General features: G+C 37.7%; 1 protein-coding gene across 1 annotated transcript in view; it reads left to right on the top strand.

Moving 5' to 3' along the window:
• The first annotated feature begins 1,761 nt into the window (after window positions 1-1,761).
• DOCK10 (dedicator of cytokinesis 10) overlaps window positions 1,762-12,107 on the top strand; it is a 154,204-nt gene continuing 143,858 nt past the window's right edge. Inside the window, exon 1 of the mRNA XM_014531135.1 lies at window positions 1,762-2,119. Within this exon, the coding sequence (XP_014386621.1) occupies window positions 2,015-2,119 (105 nt within the window). The 5' untranslated portion in view covers window positions 1,762-2,014. The remainder of the gene's footprint in view (window positions 2,120-12,107) is intronic.

Raw genomic sequence — 12,107 nt, 5'->3', positions numbered from 1 at the left:
CAACCAGTCAAAGCATAATATGCTAATGATATGCTAAGGCAGCTCAACCACTCACTATGACGTGTACTGACCACCAGGGAGCAGACGCTCCGACTGGTAGGTTAGCTTGCTGCTGGAGTCCAGCCGATCAGGACTGAGAGAGATGGGCCGGACACACCCTGGGGCCCTCTCACAGTCCCTCCCCAGCTGGCCAACCTCCCACATCCCTCCCCGGTCCCAATCGTGCACCTGTCGGGTCCCTCAGCCTGGCCTGCACCTTTTCACAATCCAGGACCCCTCAAGGGATGTCAGAAAGTTGATTTTGGCCCCATCCCGCAGGCCAGGCCGAGGGACCCCACTGGTGCACAAATTCGTGCACCGGGCCTCTAGTATCATATAATGAAAAAAAAGTAAATCTGAAAACTTGGTGTGTAGTATAATATACCTGCTCATGGAACAAATGTGAAAGTTATCTAGAGGGTGAGATCTATTTAGGGTAAACGCATACAGTGGAATTCCCACATATTGAATGACCATGGGTCAAAGTGGAATTCCTGGTTGCTTACTTGAGCCAGTTACAGTGTTTTTATAGCATCTTGCTATTTTTCTTATGGCTTTTGAAAGAGGCTTCCTCAGTCTCTGTAGTTCGATAAGTAATGATCAGCATCTCTTTTTACTTGCCCCATGACAAGGTAGAGATGTCTGAGTTGCTCAAGTCTGAGATATATGTATGTGCTTCAGCTAAATCTAGTTATTATTGGAAAAGCGAATTTCCTGCATCAGTAAAAAAGTATTTGAGATAAAGGGAAACCTTACTAAATAAGCCGATGACATCTATTTAAGGTCATGGTTGTTGGAACTAGCTGGTTAAGTGAGACCTTCTCTGAGGATCAAGGATTTTAGAACCAATCTTTTAAAGTTTAGTCAATCATTTTCTAGTTCTGTGGTCTCCAAATATTTATCTCATGCATCTCATAGGAAAATATTGACTATACTCCCATATTCTATGTTTATTTATAAATTATATAGTTCTTATCATAACTAATATTTCAAAACACAATATACATATGGGACAAGATTCATTGTTAAGCACAATCAATGTAAGTTCCCCATTTATTTTTTCATTAAACCTAATTATATACTATTCTAATCACTGAAGGACACAGTGAATGAGGCAGATGAAACTCCCACTTTCATGGAGTATAGAGTCTAGTAGAAGACAGACCATAATTTGAATAATAAGTAAAATGTACAGCAGTGTGGCATGCTACTAAGTGCTATGAAGAAAAATAAAACAGGAAGGAACATTCTGGTGGGTTTGAGGGAAGAGTTGCCCTTTAGCACAACCTCAGAGAAAATAAGCAAAACTCTAAAGATTAGGGAATTAACTATTTGAACCTTTGTGACCATTTGGCATAGAAAATCAAGGCGTCCAAGTCAATTTTCTTTATTTAGATAAACAATATAAATAGAATTCTAATATTTTCTTGTTCCCTAATTGTCTTGGGCAACCCTCTAGGAAAACCACTAATTTAACTACATTTTCATGGGCAACTGCCTTAAACAGATGTCTTAGACCTCAGGCATATTATTATAGTTTACCTTTGGATCTAGCCAGAGTGATAAAGTTTGGATGGCCATTTAAGTGGCAGACATAGACCCTTACAGTAAATTAGCTCTTTGATTCAATCTTGATTTGGTTCCATGGGTGGACTTACATCTTCTGGTTTATTTCGCTATGAGCGATTCCCTTAGATGTCCAAAGTCTCCTTGTGTTGTTGTCTTGCTCTAAAGCAGGTGACTAAGGAGAATACTTGCAAAGAAGCCTATCTGAACAGCTGGTAGTTAGTTACTTACAGGAAGCGGTAACTTGTCGGTTTTCTTTTCCTTTCGGGTGAGTTATGTTAATGTAGCATGAGTGTTTCCCTTTTTATCAGAGAAGAAAGAATCGTTAGGCCTGGTGAGGCTTCAGAAGGAAGAGGTTTGACAAAATTGACATTTTTAAATATTTTGCGAATCAAATGACAGCAACACAATGAGCTTCCGAGCAAAAGTTTTCAAACGGGAGCCCAGTGAATTTTGGAAGAAGAGACGGACAGTGAGAAGAGTAAATCAAGAAGAAATCCACAGACTTGGTTCCGTAGGTATCCAAATGTCGGTGTTTGCTTTTTGGCTTTATTTCAGTACTTTAAAAAAATTAAGATTAACTCTGGGGTGGTATTCTAATAAAAGCTGTGGGCAAAGTCCTAGACACAACCAAATTTTCAGTTTGGCTCATAAATATCCTCTTATCATCATCATTATTTTAAAACATATTGATAGACAATTTAAGTAGCTAAGATATTATTAGACTATTTGGAATATTGGAATTACTCCCATTAATATTTTAAAACATATTGATAGAGGATTTAAATAGTTAACATATTACTAGAAAATTGTCTTTTTAAAAAGCCTACCAGTGCCTCAATGAAGAACCCAGTTGATCACTTGTACATAGTTGTGTTTTTTTAAAAATACTACTGCTGTTTTTTATCACATACCACTCATTATTTGTTTTAGAATTCTTAGAACAATGCAAAAGATGAAAGAAAATGTAAATAAGAATTTGATTACATGAGTCAGGGAAGAGAGTAGAAATTGGTAAGTTTTAAAAGTTAAAAAGATGTGGTTTGCTTACTGTTAAAATGTTTCTGCCTTTTTATTGTCTGTAAACAAAATGAGGGCTCCGGAAATGTGTATTTATTACAGAATTCAAGATGCCTATCTGTTAGAACAATCCGCAGCTAAGTATTGGAGGCTTACAGTGAACCACGTGTAATGTGAAGGGCTCACTGTATATGATAAATGGCTGCAACAACATGATTGGGATTTCTTTCTACAGAAATGTTCGTTCTATGGGGTGTTTACATTTTGCTTGCTTTCTTCACCTGAGCATTGCTGTTATTTGGGGTCTGAGATTTCTTTGTTGTGCCAGGCTATCTGCATTGTACGATATTTAGTAACATCCCTGGCCTCCACCCACTAGATGCTTAGTGGCAAACTCTCCCCAGTTGTGACAAAAAGGTCTCTAATATTTCCAGATGTCCCCTGGGGTGGGGAGAGTGATGTCCCCAGTTGAGGACCACTAGGGGTAAATATACTTTTTGTTCATATAAGCATCTAGAAACAGAGCAGCTTTTAAAAAAAATTGTGTAAATGATAATATAATGATTCTTTGTGAATAGTCATTTAAATGAATAATCAAACTAATGAATAGCCAGCCCTTGACAGGCTGAAATCAGGAACCAGAATACTACATCTTAATTAACAGTGGTTCTCTTTATACTCATCATCTATATTATGGCAATATAACGTGGATAGAATTTACCAGACTTGTGGCTCATAGGATTGGTGCTGTGTTGTTGTTTGGTTGGTTCCTCGGTCATTATCTCAGTACTAAATGTCTTTCATTAGGAAACACAGGCAAGTGAGCCCCTTGACCTTTATGTAATGGGATACACCTAGGTCTTTCCATGCAGCATTTCACAACTGGAATATTTAGGGTCCTGAACCTAACCTCTTGGTCTCCATTGGCCCAAAATGAGTGCCCAGTTGTGTCTTCTCTCCTGGCTCCCTAAGAGCTTCATCAGTTGTTTACTACTAGCCTGTTAAAAAGGATAAGTATTTGAAAACTTATTTGGTTTGAGATCATTTAACCTTTAGACCAGTCTGGAAAAAAACACCATAATTTCCTCACTGCCTTTCAGTGGAATTTAGAAGTTCCCTGGGTTATGTCACCGTGAGATTTACTTCTTCTTGTGTTCACTAAAGAACAACACACAAGAGAGGAACAGGCCTATCTCATACAGACCATATATACAGTTTGGCAACAGGACAGTCCCTGGTGTCTCCCCGTATAATGAAGCTAATCACTCTATGAATTATCTTAATTGAATTTGAAGGTATTGCTACTAAGCACTATGGGAAAAGCAGCCAGTAAGGGCTGTGTTTTTCCACAGCATTCAGTAGCAATGCATTCACATTTAATTAAGATCATTCATACAGTGATTAGCTTTCTTCTGTGGAAGGCACTGGGGACTTTCCTGCTGCTGTTGCCTGCTTGGAGTCTTCGTAAGATAGGCCTATCTCCTTTCACAGGTTGTCTCTTCTGTAGAGTAAGGGATTGCTCAATACATCCGAAGTATTATCCTGAGATGTGGGTTTCACTTCAAAAAAAAAAAAAAGTTAATCCAAGAAAGTGAAACGTGTCATTGGAGTCCTAGGGGGTTATTCTATCTCACTTTCTCGCCTACCGTTTAGATGACCTTGTGCAGATTACTTAATGTCACTCTGAGCCTCAGTTTCCTCTCCCATAAAGTGTTCATAACAGTACCTGCCCTATTTTAAGATTACTTACTGGAATTCAAGTTGATCTTGTGCATTCTGAACATGATTTGAACACTATAAAAGTTATAAGTGTTAGGTAGTGTTAATAGAGCCAAGTAGAATATTTATGTTTTCAAGACAAGGGAAGAGGGATATAATTATAGTGAGATTGCCTTTCCAATGACTGCAACAAATGAAGCCAATGGGAAGTGACACCTTCTCCTCAAACCTTTTTCAGTGACAGGGCTACTGAGTAGATATAATTCTGAATTGCATCAAGCTGAGTGTTCAGGGTCCTAGACTGCTCTGTGTTGATGGGATTTGCCTTATAAATACCATGTTTTTTTCTGCCCCCACCTAAGCCCAGCTGAGCTAAAACCCACTCAAAGCCCTTTTGGAATTTCCACAACACAACCATCTAAACTTTCTAAAGGCTACACCAACATCCTTAGACTGGCTTCAGAGACAACTTGATAGGTGATAATGAAAAAGCAATTCAAGTGACCAAATGACCAACAAAGGAAGATGAGGCTTAAAGTTTGTTTAGAGAGTAAAATAATAAATTCTTTTGAATTTTTGGTTATACTCCTTCATTGTAGTGAAAAAAGAAATAATGATTCCTGGAGATGACTATTATAGATGATCTGTTTTTATAATGATCATGTGAATTTTGAACTCTACAAATGATTTCTTGCAAAAAGATAATTTAGAAATGGTTTACTTTCTTAGTAATCTAGAATGTTTAACTAGATGTTTGTGGCTTCCTGAAGGGTATACAATTCAAACTTGATACTCTCTTGACCTAGATTGACAATTTTGTCTATTCTGTTTTCTAAAAATGCTTTTGAAGCTGTTTGTTAAACTGTATTGTAAATTTTAATTGCTTTGGAAGTTTCACTTATGAATCCAATTTTCAAGTGTATTGTCTAAGAAATGCCTTTGGAACTTTAATTCACTTATCACAGAGTGCAGCTACATTATAAGAAAAGTTCAAGGAAAATGAAATGTGTTAGATCAAGTAGGACAACTTCTCTTAAATTTTGACATATATGTAGTGTTCTATAGTTGGAGGTTTTCTTTTTAACTGTCTTTTTTAAAAAATTCAAATCATTTAGAATGACCTCTGGTACACAGGAAGTCAATAAGAATGATAGTTTCCTTCCTATGTTGCAAGTCTTAATTTGGAAAGATTAACTACATGATTAAGTTGAATTATTTTATCAATCATCTGTACAATCAGAAAGATGAAAAATTTATTTAAACAACTGAGTTTGATATTTTTAAGTGGGTTTTTTTTCTGGCTCATAGGTCTTAAATCTGCAGGCCTTGAAAAACTTGAAAATTTTGGAATATGCATGAAAATTCTTGCTTCCCTCTTTAGTAATAGCCTATTAGCACTTGAATAGAAAATTGAAAACTATAGATAGGGGGTCTGATCTGAATGTCTTTACCATATATCTCATATACATCATTTTATAATATGTATCTTTCAAGTCTATTTTTTAAATATATTTTTATTGATTTCAGAGAGGAAGGGAGAGGGAGAGAGAAATAGAAACATCAATGATAAGAGAGAATCATTGATTTTTTTCCCCCCCCCCCCCCCCCCCCCCCCAGTGGGGGTCAAGCCCTCAACCTGAGCATGTGCCCTGACCAGGAATCGAGCACATGACCTCCTGGTTCATGGGTGGATGCTCAACCACTGAGCTATGCGGACCCGGCTCAAGTCTATTTTTTATCCTTTATTCTTCCTTGTTAATGGGAACAAGCCTCTCTCCCTGGTCATCTGGGCTTCCTTTCTTTACTGTTTGTTTATACGAACCTTCTCAATTACTTAGTTAGGCTATTTTATAATAAGCCAGTGAGCTGACAGGAAAGGGTCGCAGGATGGCTGCTGCAGGAAACAATGAAATGAGACTGAATGAGGCTTGAAACAGTGGAAATTAGGGATGAAAGCTACAAATGAACAGGTTGGAAAATGCAAAGAAGCAGGAGTAATGGGAGGGGTCAAATTCAATCTGAACCTTGGAAACGGAGAAATGTAAACTGAAACTTGATCTGGCCTAAGAGTTGAGGCCCCATCAGAGGGCTCAGGGTAAGGCAAGAGGGAGGAGCCAGCTCAGGTGCCAGGTAGCTGCAGAGAAAGGATGCTTTCCAAATGAACTCAGGAGAGGTACCTGCAACTTAACCAAGAACGAATTCACTTTCCTCAAGAGTGACTGCTAGGAGAGGAAGAAGAGATGAGCCAGGAGAGAAGAAGGTGGGGGGTAATTGCCATAGCAAGCAGAATTAACTCCATGAAGGTGCCCTTTACAACTCTCTGAGCAGGAGGTCAACCATTTGTCAGAACAGGGAATGCCATAGTATACAGGAAGTAGTAACACCATGATCCCAACAACTCTTTTTTCCCCCCCAGATTGTGGCAATGGTACAAAACTTTCTGAATTTACAGAATCCCTCAATTAGTGGCAATTTCCATTGTGGTTTTTGCCACAGACGTTATCTGACATTTACTATCTGTTCATTTTCTTGGTCCCCCTTACCCTCTTATACATACTTTTTGTTCTCTGTCCTTAGCACTGCCTTCCCTGAAGTGACCAGGGACCTCATACCAGCCCCTAGATTTTTCATGTCCTTCCCTGCAGAACTCACAAAGGAAACAGGAATAGTCCTCAAAACTACCGCTCTGTTTCAGCATCTTCACTTAGGAAAATAAAAAAAGAAGCTTTGATGTTGTCTATTCCTGAAAGGACATGACCTTTACTGGTGGAGTGGAGTGGACCACAGGCTTCCTGCTGAGCTGGGTTGAAATATCAGTTCTTCCATCAACTTGCTCAGCAAGTCCTCAGTATCCAAGTCTCTTCATCTGTAAAATAAAGCAATGATGATCTTTTCTGGGCTTGATATGATATGAGAAAGTCTTAAATACTTACCATGGTCCTTGCCATTTGATCATGATAGTAGTTGTAGAAAAATAATAATAATTATTAGCATATATGAGGTAAATCAGAAAAATGACAGTTTTCATTATTACTATTAGTATGAAATTATTTTGTGTAATTATGTTACTTCTACAAGCAAACATACTTAAAAGATGAGTGTATTTTAATGTAACAAAAATAGCGAATGTGACTCTTACAATGAAAATGGCACAATAAAGGAAAAGGATTTGGGGCCAGCAATGGCTTAGAGATGCCTGGTTGATCATATACTCTAGGGGGCTGCCAGTACTTCAAATACAACCTGGCACCTCCTGGGAGAGAAAATTGTAGTATGCGGAATGTCAGCACTGAAAGTAAATATGGAAATAACCTTTTTTTGCCCCCCAATTATTCTGGTATCATAGGAGAGGGATAAGTTAGGCTTAGTGGTACATTACAGATAGGGCTGCACTGAGTTTACCACCTTAGGAAACCAAGCAGGTACGTAAGTCCCTCGTACCCAGGATGTGTGATGCCTGATGTATGTTTTATAGAATGACATGACATTGTAATTCATTAGCAATACATGAGTTTACTGAACCTAAATTCCTGAACTTGAAGGAGTCATCGGCTATGAGAGGTTCTCCTTTAAGACCATTCAAATCCAAATAAAGACAAGTTGAGATAATAGTCCCATATTATAGGTGCTGTTCCTTGTATTATATTTTCTTAGATTTCTTTAGTTGCAAGCAGAAGAAACCCACTCAGGTAAATAAGCACAGTCCAGATAAGAGAACAGAGGGAAGGTTGGAGAGACAGGCTGGGAAAGAATAGGGATGGACGCAGAACATCTTAGGGCAGTGGAAACGGGTGGTCTTGGTGTTAGGGACTAATGGACAATCATGTGGTGTTTTGGTATCTCTCCACTCAAGATCCAGAGTTCTAGAGGGAAGTGTTGAATGGGCCTCACTGGGGTCGCATGCCCTTGTCCACAGAAAAGCAGGACGCTTTTCATTGTCAGATGTTGCAAGACTGCTCCTTATGGGGATAGGGAGAGAATAAAGTCACCAGAAGGAAAGTAAATGCTAGTAGTAAATATATACATGCATACATAAATACATACATACAGTGGGGCCTTGACTTACGAGTTTAATTCGTTCCATGACGGAGCTCGTAACTCAAATTACTCGTATGTCAAATCATAAAGTGAAGGAGTGAGACACGTGATGCTGGGCTGATGTTGTGGCGTTCACTGTGACGTTCGCTGCGCCAACTAGCGGTGGGGTATCTGAAGCTGGCTCGTAACCCGAATTTTATCTCGCAACTCAAAGCAAAAAATCGCCCCAGAGACGGCTTGTATCTCGAAAAACTCGTTAGTCAGGACACTCGTAAGTCAAGGCCCCACTGTACGTACGTACGTACGTACATACATACATACATACATACATACAGGACAGATGTTAAATAGGCCAAAAGACAACAAAAGTCCACTATACATATTCAGTTTCAAGCAGCCAAAAGTAAGAAAGGAAATAAAGAATGAGTTGACTCTCACTAGGGGAAGATTTATTGAAAACATAGGTACATGTTCCTGACATACCTGTTTACATTCATGTATGTGATATGTATGTTTTTGTATATATATATACATAACACTCCCCTCACACTTGACCTGTTAGTGAAAGTTTATTTGTGTGACTGTTGATACTAAAATAGTATCAGAGTTTGTGCCGGTGACAGCTTTCATCACAGCCTTAATACAAATTAATCTAAAATTCCCAGCAGTTTGCTCCAAGGCATTAATTTCCCTGGTGTCAGGCAGACTTGTAATTGGGTTGTGATGTATTTTTAATGATATCTATTCTCTTTCAAGTGTTTCTAGAAAACTAAATGAGACATACAATTTGATTTGGATATTCTTGGATTTTCTAGTTCTTTATAAGTACTGGTATTAGATGAAAAAGTAGCCATTTTTACTTGCTTTTTATTATAATCTACAATAATGTAACACACGAATATTGATGTGCTCTTAAAACATATACATGGTCAGATTTCCTTAAAAAAAAAAAGATTCCAAAGGTCTGAATTCAACTTGAAAGTATGTCTTTTATTATAGATTCTATAAGCTTGTTGATCACCTTGGTTTTCTTAATGAAATTGAGGGTTAACAAAATAGACTATTCTGATTTTTCTATCTACCATGTTTATGTTGAGTATGATGATTAATATTTTTTTATATATTTGCAAAGAGATTTATAATTTACCAAGTTTAACTGGGTTTATTTTACTGAAATGGACTAAGAAATCAACTACTGGTTGATTTCTCCACTACTGGTTGATTTCTTCTGAGATCTATGTCCTTTTTTTCGTTACTAAGGGAACCATGTCCAAATTCGGCTTAATCTGAGCTGTCCCAGCTGTGGAATTCCTAACTTTGATTTAGCTAGTGTTTTTCCATTCTCACGAAACTCAGTTGGTCAAAAAGGAGAGAAGGTTACAGGGTCAACATAAGATGGCTTATTCTTTACTTAATCATTTCCTTTTTGGTAAGAAAAGCTAGTCTTGTTTTCTGAAGTGCCAACATTTGAGAAGTTGTCCAGTGGAACTCCCTTTGATGAAAGGCTGAACTGAATCTGTCACACGACCACAGGCTGACAGCTGTGGCCGTGAATCCAGCTGCATGGTCTCTCTCCAATTTTCTCATTTGTTTTAAGCACAAATAGTGTGGAAGTTGGTTCCATTTCAACTGCATTAAGGCCAAAGGGGCCTGGATTAAATTAAGGTCTAAAAAATCCATGTGTCATTTAGATCTTTTATTTCCTCTAAGAAAATTAATTAGTTATCTTGATAATGGAGAAATTAGTTACCAGCTGTGTTGTTTCGAATATGTTTTGGAGATCTCAAGATTGGAATTCTTTTTAGGGTCTCTCTCTAAAGACCCCCTAGATCCCTATTCTTAGCTATTTGCTTGTCTGTGTGCCCAGATGTCAAGAGGATATTTAAAGAATTAACATGGTAGAGCCTACTGTATTGGTCCTATGGTAATTATTTTTATTGGTTTGTTTTTCTGAGCCATTAGCCAGGATGCAAAATTTTGTAAGATGAAGAAAGCATTTCAGAAACAGGATTAATTCTGTTATGATACTCAAATTAGAATAAAGTTTCAGATATCCGAAAATGGCAAGGGTGATTAAGGAAGTCCAAATTGACATCACAGGATACATTGCATGTTGAAGAAAATCATAAAACTTCTCAAAAATAGGAAAAAAATACCTTTTCATAATAAATGTTTCTTGAAAGATCAGATTTTCTGAAAAGGAGAGCAACTAGTTCAGATTAACAAATTAAAATGACCTTGCTCCCTGATTACACTTAAAATTTAGAACACAAACATATGGGCCCCAAACACAAGGGATTTGCATTCCTTAGCACATCAAACCATTTCCCTGATTAGTCCTTAATGATCCTGTTAACCTGTCCTAACAAGCTTGACCTCCATGTGTGTAGGTAAGAGCTACAGAAACAAATTCTAAGTATCTACAACTTGACTGTTATCTAGATACTTACATTTTCACAACTAATAAATTTAATATTAAATCAATGCTAAATTTAATCTTTTTTTGAATCTAGAGGTGTAAATACTTAAAAATATTTTCTAGGCTGTTTCTCAAGGGGAAAAAAAAGTAGAATTTCAAAATCACTTTCTTCTTTCTACCTGTGGGGGACAGAGCAGCCCCAACCTGATTCAGGAGATCCATGGAGGAGCCACTGACCTTTTATCTTTTACTAGAGGCCCAGTGCATGAATTCATGCACATTGAAAGGAAATTAATTAGAATAAATATTTTAGAGGCTGGGGAGAGATCATGGCAGGGCTCCAGAGTGTGTTCATCCCGTCTCACCTGGCCCATCTCACCCAGTCCCGATTGCTGGACCCCAGTAGCAAACTAACCTACCGGTCGAAGTATCTGCCACCCTGGTAGTCATTGCATGTCATAGCAACTGGTCAAATAATCGGACACTTAGCATATTAGACTTTTATTCTGTAGGATTTTTTTAATTTCAGTGCTTTTCCTTTTGTTATCCTCTTGCCTCCACAGAATCATTAGTTAATAAAATTTGTTTGTTTGTTTGTTTAAATGAAATTTAGATGAAAACTATATACGCATGGAGCATAATTCTTAGTACATAAAGAATTTAGTGTAGTTCAATTGGCTGGTTAATTTGACTTGGTTTTGGTGTATGCTTTGGGGTAAAACATGTGAGGTGCTTTCAATTATTTTCAAATAAAGGCAAATCTATATTTGTCTGGCATGTATTTGATGGTTCACATACTCCATCTCCTTGATCCTTATAACTGCACTACCATAAGCAGAAAATTTGACCCTTGACTCATTGGACTCAACCTAAGTCCAATTTAAATGGCTTGTCCAAATTATGCAGCTGGTAGGTAAAAGATCCTAACTTCCAAATACAGATTCTGACTTGGAATCCTCTGTGACAGTGACTGGTACACAGAGGTGTTTAAGTGATTTACCAGATTGTGGTGGTACCCTACAGAGCTCAAAATACTTTAGTAAATACATTGCTAATTGTTCTTCCCCTTTTTGCTGACATTAGTTTCTAGTGCACATACATAATCTGTAATTTTTCCCCAGTCTCCTTCCCCTGGTGTTTATGGATCTTTTTTAAAAATTACTTGATGATATTAGTGGTTGAACTTCCATGTAAAGTCCCCACTGGGATTTTCTAGGTTCCCTCTCTGGTGGATTTGCAAAGGGTAAACAATTTTACAATGATTCAATGATTCCCCAGTGTTTCCATGGAGGCATGATAACTTGAA

This window comes from Myotis brandtii, unplaced genomic scaffold, assembly GCF_000412655.1.
Source record: "Myotis brandtii unplaced genomic scaffold, ASM41265v1 scaffold79, whole genome shotgun sequence".
NCBI lineage: Eukaryota > Metazoa > Chordata > Mammalia > Chiroptera > Vespertilionidae > Myotis > Myotis brandtii.
This window is presented reverse-complemented; position numbering and strand designations above follow the sequence as displayed.